Raw genomic sequence first — 14,954 nt, 5'->3', positions numbered from 1 at the left:
ATGAAGTATTTTTTACTGGGTTCATTATCTCTTTACAAAATGAAACAGGATGGCTAGAAATGCCCTAACCACAATGAGTCTTAGCAGGGGTCACACAGAATCCAGGTCTAGCTTACAGTGTGCCAGCAACGCTGGCTGCCTCCTCTGCGTTGTCACTTGGCTCATTCATTTACACCCGGGGCAGCAGACAGTGCCCTATGTCTTGTCACACGGTCTCCATCAGAGGTGGAGAAACCTGGTTCCACAAATAATTAAACTACATGGGTCCGTGCAAAAGTTATCTGTTCATTAGTACCATAGATGTTACCAATGAACCATTGCGCTTTTTCTGTAAAGTTGTATGCATTTAAGAAGAGCTGCTTACCAGAGGTTCTTTCTCCTTCTATTAGAAAACCCTGTTAACAGAGTCCATTAATAATGTCCCACCTAACATTCATTATAGTTGCAACCTTCCTACCTTCTGAAAGCTGTCAATGCATCTAGGAACATTTTAGGAAACTGCATGCTGCAAATATATATTCCATACTTTTGTAATTGAATTCATAGATCAAATATTACATTTTTTATTTTAGATTTACATTTTTAGTTACATGAATTAATTTTTAGCTAAGGCTGTGTGTTATGATTTAATTGCTTTACAACATCGATAAGAGGCAGTCATGACCTATATCACTAAAATTTCAAGTAATAATTAAATTGCAATGCCTGTTAATTTTCTAAGAAATGGCTTTAGTTTCTTTGCCAAGAAGAGTTTGTTACATCAGAAGCAATAAAGGAATTAATGTAATGTAATTTTCCTGAGAATTCAAAAGACTGAATTGGAACTGAAGGTTGATGTGAAACTTCGACCTTTTTGACATTTATTTGAATGAAGCCTGTATAAGTGTCAAATATCTGCCAACACCATTTTCACATTTCAGGCAACTGCTTCTTTTACAATTTTCAGAGAGGGCTGAAGAAGTAAGATTTTTTTTTAATTATGGTAATGATAGGAAACGAAACATCTCCCTCCAAAGTGACAGGGGCTGAGGAGAGAAATATGGAAGAGTTAACCCTAGGGTTTTAAAAATGAGAACTTATTTGGCAACTGAAATTTTCAGTTAACAGTGAATCACATAATCCTTACTCTTCTTCTAAATCAGATATAAATATTTCTAATTTGAATATTTATCGTACATAGAAACTGAGGACAAACTTGCCCAGTGGTACAGAGTTATTATTTTGAATACAGAACGACACCAAAACTGTACACAGTCCATAGGCTTGGAAATAGTTTTGGCTCAGGAAAACATCTCAAATCATCATTTTTCTCCACAATGCCAATATCACCTCACCACAAAGCAGAAAGATTACATATCTGGGCAAGAAAATCTATCTGATAAATCATTTCTGAGACGAGGGAGAAGCCATGTGTGAAACAAAGGTTAAAGTTTTCAAAACCACAGTATTTAACCAGCAGACGGCTAATCAATGCAAAACATTTGTCATAAGTATTAAAACACTGGGATGCAAACATATTTACTGCCTAATCTGGTTATTTTCCCAAACATATTCTATTATTCAGCTTTGTTGCTCTAGAGAAAATTAAATAAATTCCTTTCAGTGAGAATTCTGGGCTTATCTAGCATAGAAACTCAAGACAGCTTAGGTTCAAACCAACCAACTTGGTAACCAAAGTAATTCTAAAAGTATTCCAGTTTAGTACCTGGAGTCAGAGACCAAAATAGATATTTAGTTGTGTCTTTTGCCATGGAAGGTTTCTTCATAATAATCACACAGTACTATATGACAAAGATGAAAATTAGTCTCTGGGGTAGCATTAAAATCTCATTTTATAGCATGATAGCATCTCTATTAAGCAAAGGACAGAAACATCCCTAAGGGTGGCACTGTAAGCCACAACTTCTGGTTTTCACCAAACTTATATATAGCAATTAAAATACTATGCTTAAGATAAAATAACATTTTATGCCACTTCTGGAATGCAAATTTATGTTATTCAACCTCAGCTTACTTCCCTTCTAAGCTCCCACTGTTCTGTTATACAACAGATGTGTCAAGCAAATAATTTAAAAAGTATTTTTGCATGATACATTTCGAGCTCGATTTTTACCTTTTGTAGATGGGTGGCCTGCACTGCAATTTAATAGTGTGTGGCAAGGATGATATCATAATTAGAAATTGACATTAACATATTTGGAAACATAAAAGGGAATTTGGATCACTCGACAAAGAATATGTATTTGTTACAGATTTCATTTTAATTATTTAACTGCTATCTGTGCAATCTTTTCTCTACCAATGCTAAATGCTAATACTCTAAAATGAATAAAGCTATAATTTTTGCTAAGCAACTAATAAGAGAAAAGAAAGTTGCCAGGAGAATGTTAAAAATCCTGAAAGTGAATGGTATAACAACGAATGCTAAGGGTTACTGATGAGTAATAGTAGATGTGTGAAGCTTACCATAATGTTTATGATTCAGTGTATTGATACAACTGGTTACACCTTTTGTAAAAGTAAGTAATTAATTCCCAGTTAATTGCCTGTAAGTGTTTAGACCAAATAATTAAAAACTTGCTTCTCTTTTTCTTTTGGTACTTTAAGGACCTAAATTAAAATCAGTGCAACTGATCTCATTTAGAAGATCAATTACTTGATAGATAAAAATACCTAAATTTCTAACAATATCTAAATGATACCATTTGCACTTGCATTTTTATATTTGCACCTGGATAACCGTATGTATGGGAAATGGAGGTTAAAAGTCCGGGTCCATTGTATTATGCTTGCAGGATTCTCTCCAAACGGAGCTTATTCCAAGCTGTAGCCACAACGGTACAGTATGACAAACCTAAGAATACTGGTATCAAATGTTACCACTACACAGGGAAATTGTTTCCAATGTCAAACATCCTTTTACAAAACAAGACGGCATATTTTTACATGCAGAAGAGTGAAAGGGTCAGTGTAGATTCGCTTACCTGTGGTTGACCTGATAGTTGAGGTGATGTTGGAAGATGCCATCGCAGGTATACATTCATCATCTTGGGAATAGCCTGCCTGAATGGCACGCAAGTAACTGTGGCTTCTTGTTCGGAAACATCCAGGGAGGTCAAGGGCATCCATTGCCTGAGCTTCAACTTCACTAAACACTGATTCACACACCGATTCAAATTGCCCATTAACCTCTGCTTCACTCATCTGAATAAACAACAACAATGCATTTGATTTTTGACTTGCTTTTTTGTGATCATCACGGCCTCAACATCTCAAACGGACACCTGTACATTGATGAAGAACTGTTTTAGCAAATAGTTAAAATGTAGTAATCCCTTCTGATCACATTCACATTTTTTAACTTACATCAGCTGTTTATAAGTATATAGTTAAGTACATCACACATGCCATACAATTAATTTTACATTTAATATCTTTTGGCATAGTCAGAGGATTGTAAATACATGATTTAACGGTAACCAACAAGATCACTCTGCGCTGATAGAAATCCATGTTCTGCCAGGAGAGGAGAACAGAAATCAGCTATACTAATACTAGCCCACAAAAAGTGAGTGTGGATTGCCTCGGCTCCTCACGTATTGGCAAAGTTACTACTCATGTGGACATTTAGCCTGTGTGGCAGGTTGTTATCTTCCTCTCACTATAAAGGGGCTCAAGGAAGTATCTCATACTTGAAGATGTGCAAGTTTAGAGGACGTGATGCTTCTGAAAGGTTTGAGAAATATTGCATCTAGAGCTGTGTCCAGTGAAGGATGTGAAAGAATAACCATTGTCTGAAATAGAGTGAAAAGTGGTCAGATGAGAAAGTAAAGCTTGGACCACCTTTAGCTGAGAAGGGCCCCACACCAAACTCATTCCCTGGTTAACTGGGTTAGCCATTCAACTACCATGGAAAAACGAGATGCAGCCACTACTGCTGCCTTTTCTTCAGCAGCCTTATTTTAAGTTTGATACTTCTGTTACCAGGTGTGCTGAGGAACCCTAGATATGCCTGCATCACCTACCAGCTTGGCCCCTTGGGGGATTTCAGCACCACCCTCCAGCTCCCCGCAGGGCTTGCGCAGGAGCCAGCATCTACCTGCTGACCCTGCCCTGCAGGTTGTTCACGATGCAAAGCTGTACATTTTAAGGTAGCTTTCATGATAAACAGGGTTTAGGCAGGCTGGCCAGGCTTAGGGAACCTCTCGGTAGGGAACTGTCTATTGCAGTTTTGAAGATGAGTGCCTAAATTCTACCTCGATCATTTAAACATTAAATCTGAAGTCAGCCCTAACTATGTGTGAATGTACCTGAATAATTTAAAATTATATTTATCCAAACTCAGACAGGAAGTTAACACTGGACAGACAAACGCATGACCTCCTGATAATAAGTTGGTTTTTTTTAAAAAAGAGAGTGCTATAAATTAGAATCAGTATAAATACCAAATTACATTCGTAGCGTCACTAAACAGCACATCCGGTTGATATTACTTTTTCTATATGGCTGCTGAGTGCTATTTTCATTATTACTGTTCCTAGTACATTATTCATTATGGAAACAGGGTGAGTGCAAATGTTTCAAATGTTCTAGGGTTTTGATTAAGTAAATGGAAATTTCATATGGGACTTCTGATGATAATGAATAACTGATATTTAAATTCCATGTAAGACATTTTGGCTACTAAATCTCTTCTGAAAGGAATTGCATTACCCTTCATAAAATTTGCTTCTAATAAAGTTAAGTAGACTAATGCAATCTTGAAAAGATTAAAAAAAAAAAACTTACTCTGAAATATTTTGCATACATTATTGATCAGGAAATTTATGGTAATGTAGTCCATAAACACTTTAAGTCCTAACCACTTCTTTCAAACTAAGGTCATTGACAATAGAAAAATAAAAGTTTAAAAATGTAAATTAAAAATATAAACCATGGAACCCAGCATCTTTCTTGACTCTACCCTTGGTCAAGAGTGAAAAAGAAAGGATCTCAAAAAAGGCATTAAAAATATCACAAATAATACAAACTGCTATTATATAGATGGGACAAGAAGATGATGGTGACATGGAAGAAAGAGTAGGAAACAGAAAAGGTTCAGAACTTGTTATTTTAATACATTTACTTTGTGTAGAATCTATTAAATGCATTTCTTACAGGTCTGGAAAAAGCTGGACTGTGAGGTAGGATGTATGTGTCGACATAAAATTACATAGTTTAGTGGAAACTGAAAAAGAAAGTAAGGAACTATATCCAGCAGGTTTAGTTCATCTGGCCAATTGAGCAATCTACCTGCAAATGAAATCTATTGTGGAAATCTTTCCAGGTAATGCACATTGGAATGAAGAATTTTAACCACTGCTGAAACCAATTAGTCATTATGGACAGCTCAGTGAACATCCTCATGCACATAGTCAAAGAGGCAGAAGATGTTAGAATAGTTCCATATTATAGCATTGTTAGATGACAGCCAACAGCACTTGCTTTGAATGCAGGATCTAATTCTTGTGAAACATTCTCAAAACCAGAGTGTAATAAAAATAGAAAATAACCAAACCAGGGTAATGAAAACCAAAGCATGAAAATGATGGGGACAGGTTTCACAAGGGAGTTATGAAAAATAATGAAAGGTTTGGAAAATGACTGACTGTTTCTAATTCTGATATGTGCTATCCAAGATTATACTTAGATTTATCCCACATAAATTAAGGAATTTGACTGAAGGGCATTAGTCAGGCAACTAGTCCCTCCCAACTCTCTACAGTCAGTGGAGACTGACAAGCATTTCCAGAGGGCTCTCAGCCCACTTGGGATGTGCATTGTCCTGGAAGAAACTCTTTCACTCCATTAACTACAGAGGAAGCTTTAGTAGTCGCCTCGGTTAAAAGCCACAAGTTAGATGAGTTGAATCCAGGCCTGAATAGCCATGCAATACAAATTGAATGTAAGTGAATATAAAATTGCTTAAAAAAGGTTTTGGTTTTTTTTTTTTTAACATAACCATTGTGCATAATTAGCTACTATACCCTTAGATGCCTCACTAAATGGTCAAAGAAAAATAAAGCAACATATGTCTGAGAAGAGGACAGGGCCCACCTGTCATGAAGCAACACAGGGAAATAATGTCAGGACCAATGAACATTAGAAACATAAGAAATTTTATGTAAAGTCCTCTGCTAAACAGAACATGCACGTACTTCGTAAGGCTTCTTACGCTTCAGATCTCACTTCAACATGAATTAGTACTAACTAACCAACATAAAACCAGCAGGGTGGAAAAATGTCTCTTTTCAGAAGTCCCCATACATAGAATAATTGATGGGACTTATTCTTTCACCCAAGAAGAGTGAGGGATTGAGTTTAGAGATGAATCATTGCTCCTTTGGAGCATAATTATTTCAACCTATATCTTAATCTGGCAACCCACATTTACTGAAATCAGAGTAGATATTTACAGAGGATGAGTATTGTAGGAGTGTGCCCCTTATGCTCAGTCTGAATCTTTTTAACATTTAAATATTTAATGTAGACTGAAAATGAAAATACCAGTATTTATATTTTTAATGAAAAATAAATGGAAAATATTATGCACGATAGTGTCCCTTTGCTTCTAGCATTCAGTATTTTCTTGAAATTTTGAACAAGGATTACATTCTTTAGAACTGAATTACTTTGACAATTCACATCTTCAGTTTGATATTAATTTAAAAATACCCTAAAACCATCCACTAGTAACAACTCTCGCATCTGTGATTAACCTATAAGAAAAGTTATAACAAGAATTTCCCACCTGACTAACACAGCTGGCCTGACTGAGCGTGCTCACTGCTCTCATATAGCTCTGATTCCTTGAGCGAAACTTTGGGGAATTGTAGTTTGCAGAGGGATCCAGGTTGTGACCCCCAGGCACGTCACTTGCAGTTTGAAGGTAGCTCTGACTACAAAGGAAAGAGGAAGAAAAAAGGAAAGGGTGTAAAACTACAGATGGAATCAGTTAGGACACTAAAGACAGCAATTTGTATGAGACTCACAAATCCATTCCCCAGGGTCAAAATCTCTCTATATAAAGCATCATAGATCTGTTGTAGTCAAATGCCTTAGCACAAGCAGAGAATCTGTCTGCAATTCTGCTACCTAGATGATATGAAATTTTAAGTCTTTGCTGTATTTAAACATCACCAATCCTCCCGGCTATTAATGTTGAACTTTACTAAAAGAGAATGGCTAGGTCAACAGGAACAAGAACCAGAGCTAAAGCATGAACCAAAGTAACTAAAAACGTTTCTTCATAGATAAAATCTGTTACTTGTCATCTGTTTTTCATCAAGGTGTTAGGCATCAAGAGACCTTTTATCTTCAAAGGACTGATATATTTTTACAAAAGATCAAAATATCCCATGTTCAGCTAAAAAAATAGATTAATAAGGTACTCAGAGCAACTGCATGAAGCTCTAGAAATGCTTTTCTTACAACACATCTCCCAGTTTGGAGGACTGGCACTGTAACACCACACCGAGCCCCTTTCAGTATGCTTTCACTACAAGGGTATGTTAGTCTTCAAGTTTTATGTCAAATGCATGGTTTATCTGTCATTCCAGGAAAATAAAAGAACCCTAAGAGAAGAACTTTGCTTTGAATACAAAATTAAAAAAAAAAAAAGAAAAGAAAAAGTTGTGACCAAGATTTACCAGGGTTTTCAGAACTTCTGAAAATCAGATTTTAGGAGCCATGTGACACTCATCCCTAAACAGCAGTGCACAAATTAATTCATGCTTCAGAAAATGTTGGGTTTCATGTGGTAAATAGGCATTTCTTATATTTATTCCTTAAAGGTAGCTTTAACAAAAACACAGTTTCTGGGAACAATAGATTTGTGCCAGTTGAATGTCTATCAGTATCGGCAATACAGCTATTTGAGGCCGAGCTGGCAGAGTTACTCAGCACAGCTGTGGCTGTGACGTGTCTGGGCTGTCGGAAATTTCCCTGTGAAAGGGGAAACTTCCTCTCTGGAAGGACCAGACCACTCAGTGAATGAGAGCCACAGGTTCAACTCCTGGTGCAAAATGAGGCAGAAACCAGGACATTGTTTCTCAGACCATACTTATCAAACATTGAGCATGACCACAGGCTGGTGCTTGAGAAAGGACTCAGCCTTCCTCACTAAGTGGACACAACCTGAGTTTGGGCTGGAAGCATTCCCTGAGGAGCGCTCAGGGAGGAATCTCAGACCCTTTATCATGTATCTGACTACAGCAGAAAATAGTGTTGAGCTCCATCTCTGTGTGTGGCCATGTCCTTTGATGTCAGACATGTGAGACGACCCAGGGTCCCTCACACCACCAGCTGCAAGAGCAGGTGGGATTTATAGACCTCCCCAACCTCATACTTGGGACATCCGTTTTCAAGCATTTCCATGTGTTCTCCCTGGCTTGGCCATCTCAGGGTCAACATAGATGTAGCCTTGCTTGCTCAGTGCATCTGCCAATGGCTGGGCTATCTGCTTCTCTAAGATGGACTGCTGCCACCTCCTTCTTCTTGTTTTCATCTTTGTGAAAAGCAGGCATTTTTTTTTTTTTTAAACTTTTAAGCAATTTCCCTGGAGGACAATCATCTTTTTCTTCCTGTCTTTAATCAGTGCCTTCTATGGAATACCTCTGTAACCTCAAGACAGAGGTAAACTATGTAGAAACTATGCTATAACTCCTAAAACCAAAATGAAAATGTATGAGATTGATGCAGGCATGTGATCACAGGTTAATTAAATCATTATAGACAAAGTGATTTGCAGATCAAGATAGCTGTCTGATAGTGGGTCTAATTTGGTTTTAGATGATGAAAACAAGAACGGTAGCAGCATTTTTTTTTTCCCCACCAGTATGAAGACAAATAAATAGATTAGGCAAAGTGGTGTAGAGCCTCCCTACCTCTGTTTAGTTGTTAAATGTAAGTAAACCTCCTTTTGTTTATAGGAAGCAGGCTGATGACTGTCACCTGCTTTGTGTCATTCTGATTCCTTGCATATGCTTTACTAAATCTGTCTGGTATTGTTAATGTAGTTATTTTTCAAAACAGTTAGATGAGTCCTCTCTGGACCTTCTGCTTGTCATCAGGTGGTAAAACCTCGGATTCTGAGTTCAGAAGCAGTTTGTGAAAGAGACATTAGAGGTTTCTTCATTAAAACACGGACCGCATTAAGAAAAGATAGAGGCAATAGAATTAAATTATAAATTATTAATTATTTTATAAACTACTTACAAATAATTAATTTAAACTGGCTCCTATTAACTGTCTCCTTTGCTAAGGAATGCTCAACAACCTAGCATTTAATTATCCTTGTAAGGTATTGCTATCACTAAATACAATCAACAATTTCTACAGTAATAATTTATTAGGGAAAGAAGAATAGTATTCCATGGTACTGCTAACCAGCTGAGTTTTGATGGATGAGTTTGGACATCACCTGATAGTTAAATGTATTTTCATTTATCAGAGGAGAGCAATAGGACTGTAGGAAAATAAAAGAAATATCACATATATTAGGCTGTAAAAGCAATTTCACATCCATTTGATTAATACTTTGAAATTTTCCTGATTAAAAAGAAAAATTAGTTTTCATTTCTAAGATATACATTCAAAGTTATCTTCCAGGATAAATGTCGCAATGCATGGTAAAAATTATGATCTTGCTATAAACATGATCCAGAACCAAAACACCGTAGGCCCAAAAGTTACATCAGGAAGTTGCTCTCAAATGTTATTATCTGTTGCTCAAGGAACTTTCATGCTTGTCAACAAAGCTACAAAGCACACACCACACGTGGCATTGGTAAATGCTGGCTTTTTAATGACATCCACCTCGTCTATAAGCTTACGAACAAAATTCTTGACCTTCATTTCTGAAACACCACAGCTCTATCACCTGATAAAAGAAAACAATTTTCTTTTATGCTCTGTAATAGATAATCTTATTTCTCAGCTGATCACTGAAGAAGGGCAAGACAAGCATGAGCACATGAGATGGTTTGACGGTTCATCTCCAGGACCACACACAAGTACACACTTTAACATCAAAGAGGTGACTCTAAAGTTTGGTACTATGGAAAAGGAGGAAGAGGATGAGACTAATAGGAAAAGTTAAATTGGTATATCAGTCCTGTTCCCATTTGCTTTTCCAAACAAACAAGATCTTAGGAATGGATTCCCTTCTAAAAGCTTTTTTGCCCTCAAGGGTTGCTTTCCCCTTTCCATTGGCTAGGGCAAGTCCAGGGCAGCTAGGAAGAGGTCATAAATTTAATGAGAAGTCGCTCAGCTGCAAGCAAGGCTCAAAGCCTAGAGAAAGTTTTAGGAATAAGGCAGTGCCATGTAATGACCTTGCAGCTCTTGAGAACCTCTACTGTAAAAGCAAAACTTTATGACTCCCAGTGAAGATAGCTAAATTTGCAACAGCACTTTCAGTGCTCAGTGGATTGCCTGAGTGTATTCAGGGAGGACAAAATACTGTATTATAACCACATAAAGTGAACTACAGTATGACATGCTTATCTGGGACAGTATATCTGATAGTGTATCTGGGACAGTACATCACCCTGATATAGAGTGAATGGGAAAGAGGTTAGGTTGAATATTCCAACAGCAAAACATAGATAAAGAATAAGGGAAGAGGCAGCAAAGAGTTCCTCCTTAGAAGTTTCTAGGAGTCTTGCATCATAGCCTCCCTTTTCTTGCATTCCTCTAGTCTGCAAAGACTCAGGCCTCTGTATTCAAACCTCGTATGCCCTGCTGCTCCTACTTGAAAGCTGCCCCCTCCTCCAGCCCCAGAACACACATTTACCAAAACCCCCAAGTACAGCTCCCCTTCATTCCTGACCAACCCAGATCCTTACTGCTCCCTAGAATCCTCTTTATTCCCAGCTCACAGTTGTCCTGCTCAAGATCTTCCAAAACATCATCACAGAAGCCAGCATTTGGCCACTTGTCCTACTTCTGTCCAGTGCAGATTTCAAAGATACTTTTAACACCCCCATCTGTCAGCAGAGCCCAGCTCGCTCCTGCTACAGCCGTCTAATCCTGCTCCCTGACTGGGGACATTGGCTTCCACAAGAGCACAAACTCTTCTCTTTCTTGTAGAAACTAACCGTTCATACCCACACCTCACCAAAACTGAAATTTAAAAGCAGAATGGGGGAAAATAATTGCTGTAAAATACCTGTTACTTTAGCCCTAACAAGCAACAAGATGTGCCAAAAAAAGAGAAAAGACAACATCATTTTTTACTCTTTTGACTCCAGAAAACAAATTTCCTTCTGAGTTTTGCTATGTCTTGTAGCTGACTTTAACAGGACTCAGTACAGTAAAAATGTAAGAAGTTTATCTAACTCTTTTTGATTACAATATAAGTAAAGTTTCTCAAGAGATTTCAGGAGATGGAAAGCACATCTACATGCCCTTATCTTTTCCCCCCTTAGGCCATTGTAACAGATGACTTGTAAAACGAGAGAGCTTTTTAGAACGTGTTTTAATGGAAGGAACAATCATGGAAGCTAATCCAATAGCTGCAATCAAACATTAACTAATGATAAAGGAAGGACTCTTATTTCCTCATCTTTAGCCATCTATTATTGAGCCATCTAGTTTCTCTTCTATTAACTGTGTATTTTTAAAAGGAGTAAGATGCTTACATTACTTTATCCACATTAAACAACTAGCTTTATGGGTTTTTTCCCTGCATTCCATTGTTTTATATAACTTTTGGAAAGTTTATATGACCATGGATAGCGTCTGAATCAGGCCAACGGCTTCAGCATCTAGTGCTGGGGGATCTGAGGCATTCCCGCAGCGGTCTGTACCACAGCACCTTGCACCACTCGTTTGAAGTCTATCACTTTGTGCAGCACTCAGCCCATCCTTTGTCATCACTGAGTTCAGATGCCGATGAACACCCAGGATGGTTTGTGGCATGTTTCCTGAAGTCTGTTGTCATTGCTGTATAACAAGTATTACTGTAAACTAGAATTACAACGTGCACTAGTGTACTGTGACTTATGCAACCATTGCATGTTTTGCAGAAGACAAATCTTTTTGCCGTTTCATGAAAAGGTATGTATGATAGTAAAACAACATGGCTTCACTTCTAGGACACCTTGAAATGACAGATTTAGAGGCTGACATGGTTTTACAGATTATAGCTAAGCCAGGGTCAAATCAAAACTAAGAAACCCCTTAACTTCTCCCTACAAATTCAGATTCCTGAGCAGCAGTACTTGACAGTCAAGATAACCCTAGTAGGAACACGGGGTGTATGAGTCCTGAGAAAGGGTTCTCTGTCACACTGTGCTTTTTTTTTTCTTTACTGTATTTTATTTTCTAATAAGTGATTGATATAATATACTTTCTCATAAGCCTAATACCTTTGCTTAAAAAAGTATGGACATGATGCCAACAATGCAGCAGATGTCATACACTTGCCAAGGTCATTCCTTGATCTAATCAGATTCAAAACAGTCATCACTCCCCAGAGTGCCTGTTCTCTGTCAAATGTTCAGCCACCAGTGCAGCCTGGGTGAAGAAGGTACCAAAAGTGAATGAGAATATTCCCAGGCCTCTAAAAGTTGCAGCAAGAAAGTCACCTTCTCACTCTGAATGGGTCTATCAGGTTTATTAAGGGAGCATCAGATATAAAGTAAGTCCATTTTCCATCAAATTAATTTTTGGAATTGTAATATTCTAAAATAGTACCTTTTTATTTTCATGATCATGCCTGCATTTGTCCCAAAATCTGAGAATGAATGGGAACATTAAAGAAAGTACAATCATCTCTGTTTAAATCAGTATATGGAATTCAGAAGTATCATTCTGGGACAAAAAGATAAAATTTGTAAAAGAATTCATCTTGGGCACCTAAAAGGGAGGTGCATTAGGATTAGCAAGGTAGCATAAGTTATCAAAACCTATTTTATTGAGAGATTTGCATTTCAATGGATATTCATTTCTCTATCTGGATCTATCTTAACTATGTCTTTGTAGGTACATGAAATAACTCATCGACCAGAATCTAATGATTAGGCTTGGCTAGCAGTGCCATTGTATAGCAGCTGCGAGTCATTCTGTGTCTCCGTGGATCCCTGCTGAAGCCAACAGAGCTCTGCAAAGGGGCACAGCCGTGCCTGCGTGCAGCCCATTGGAGAACTCAGAGGATAGGCATTAAGTCTGATTCTCCCTTTGGAATAGCACAGTTAGTCTGGTTCTTTGAAAAAACTGAAAGTACACATAAATCTGGTGAATTTATCTGTAGCAAAGAATTTCTTTTCTAATCTTTGCCAGACTGGAGCTTCTCTTTGATCAGTGATAGATATGAGAATTTGGGCCAAATTAGATTCTTAAGATGCCGATATATTTCATCATTGACCCATAGCCTTTTTTTAAAAAGGTGCCTGAAAGATATTGAATATTTGATTTATTACAGGAATATGTTAGGAAAGAGGTGGAGACTGCTGTTTCCATCCTTATGAAATGCCTACTAATCACCGGTAGGAGAGAACCTTGCTCGTCAGTAAGCATTTAGGGATTTTGTACAACATGAAGCAGAAGAGAATGAGAGGAAATCATCTGGAATAGTTAAACAGTCTGGTGGTTTGATCACTCCTTGCAAAAATACAGAGGACGTAGGCTCAATCAAGCCTGTACGACAAATCACGCAGAATATGCGTGTAATAAAAAAAGTCTGATGTGGGAAATCTAAACTCAGAGCTATTGTTTGTGAGAGGTGACAGATGTGCACATATAGCTAATTCTAAAAGTCTTGTTCCAATATCCTATTTTGAGCTTGCCCTGGAGAGTAGGCAGTCAACTGGTCAGCAACAACAAAACTCAGGCAGATGTTATGGCAAAAACTTAGAGGCATTTAAAGCATCAGGTAGAGTTCAGTAAATGGATCTGGGGATCTAAGCAGAACTCAAATATTGGACGCATGTTCCTAAATCCCTTTATTGAACTGAACTATTCATAATTTTCTTCAGGAAACTATCTCACTTTTTTTTTTCCCTTTTATTTGCTTTCAGTACATATACATGTACGTACGCAAAAAAATCATAATTGGGCAGAACAAATGTAAACTACAGACCATCAGGACTCAGTAAAGCATCTGAACATGAGCTTAATTTAAACATACAAGTACAGACAATAGGTCTTAATCAAATAAGTGACCTTCTCATGCTGAAGTTGAAGATATTAATGAGACTATATAATTTCGGGGAAAAAAAACCCCAGAGTAGAATGGGGAGAAGTGAAAATATATACATGATTTCTGCTTTTTAACCAAAAGCATCTTCATTTTCAAATCCTCGCCTGAAGAGAAGTGTTTCTACACACATAATTTATAGTCTCATTTAGTTTTTATTAAAAACTAAACAAATGAGAAAAGCAGCTCTTGCTCCTTTTCAAATGAAAAGTTGAAAGCAGGAATGAAGAAGCATCCGAAACCAGAAACATATTTTCTCTTGGATCTCAGTATTTGTGCTTGCGAGACTGGCCTGAATCTTACTGCATTTTCACCGCAATCTATCACATAATTGCATCTTTTTGACAAAAGCCTGGTTTATTCCCGAGAAGACTCTGCGCTTTGTTCAGCACCTCAGGATCCCCTTTCCGTCCCTAATGCAGGTTAAGACATTTCAGCCCTGCAACATAAATCTGGTATTTGCTACAATGAGGCAGGAGATCTGGGCAAAATTACTCCCTGGGTTTCACACTGTGCTACTCCTAAGAGAACAAGGTGCCTAACACTGCTTAAGACCATTTCCTATTATTCTGCAAAGGAAGAAAGGATGGGGACTGCCTTCCGACCCCGTAAAAGATACTTCTTAGGTAGCCAGATGCCTAGCTGCCCTTCACCAGCATTCCCTCTTAACCCTGTGGACTAATCTAACCCAGATCTTACTGACTGCAGCAGAGAACAC

General features: G+C 37.7%; 1 protein-coding gene across 19 annotated transcripts in view; it reads right to left on the bottom strand.

Moving 5' to 3' along the window:
- Positions 1-14,954, bottom strand: part of DLGAP2 (DLG associated protein 2) — a 463,944-nt gene that overhangs the window by 52,459 nt on the left and 396,531 nt on the right. For all 19 annotated transcript variants that reach the window (XR_008576189.1, XM_054818855.1, XM_054818858.1 and 16 more), the window contains 2 exons: positions 6,791-6,938; positions 2,985-3,204 (listed from right to left, as the gene is read on the bottom strand). Coding sequence is in view for 18 of the 19 variants with exons in the window: in XM_054818855.1 (XP_054674830.1) it covers positions 2,985-3,204; positions 6,791-6,938 (368 nt within the window). In the remaining variant the exon portion in view is untranslated. The remainder of the gene's footprint in view (positions 1-2,984; positions 3,205-6,790; positions 6,939-14,954) is intronic.

This window comes from Grus americana, chromosome 3 (genome assembly GCF_028858705.1).
Source record: "Grus americana isolate bGruAme1 chromosome 3, bGruAme1.mat, whole genome shotgun sequence".
NCBI lineage: Eukaryota > Metazoa > Chordata > Aves > Gruiformes > Gruidae > Grus > Grus americana.
The sequence above is the reverse complement of the archived record's forward strand: the minus strand, read 5'-3'. Positions and strand labels throughout refer to the sequence as shown.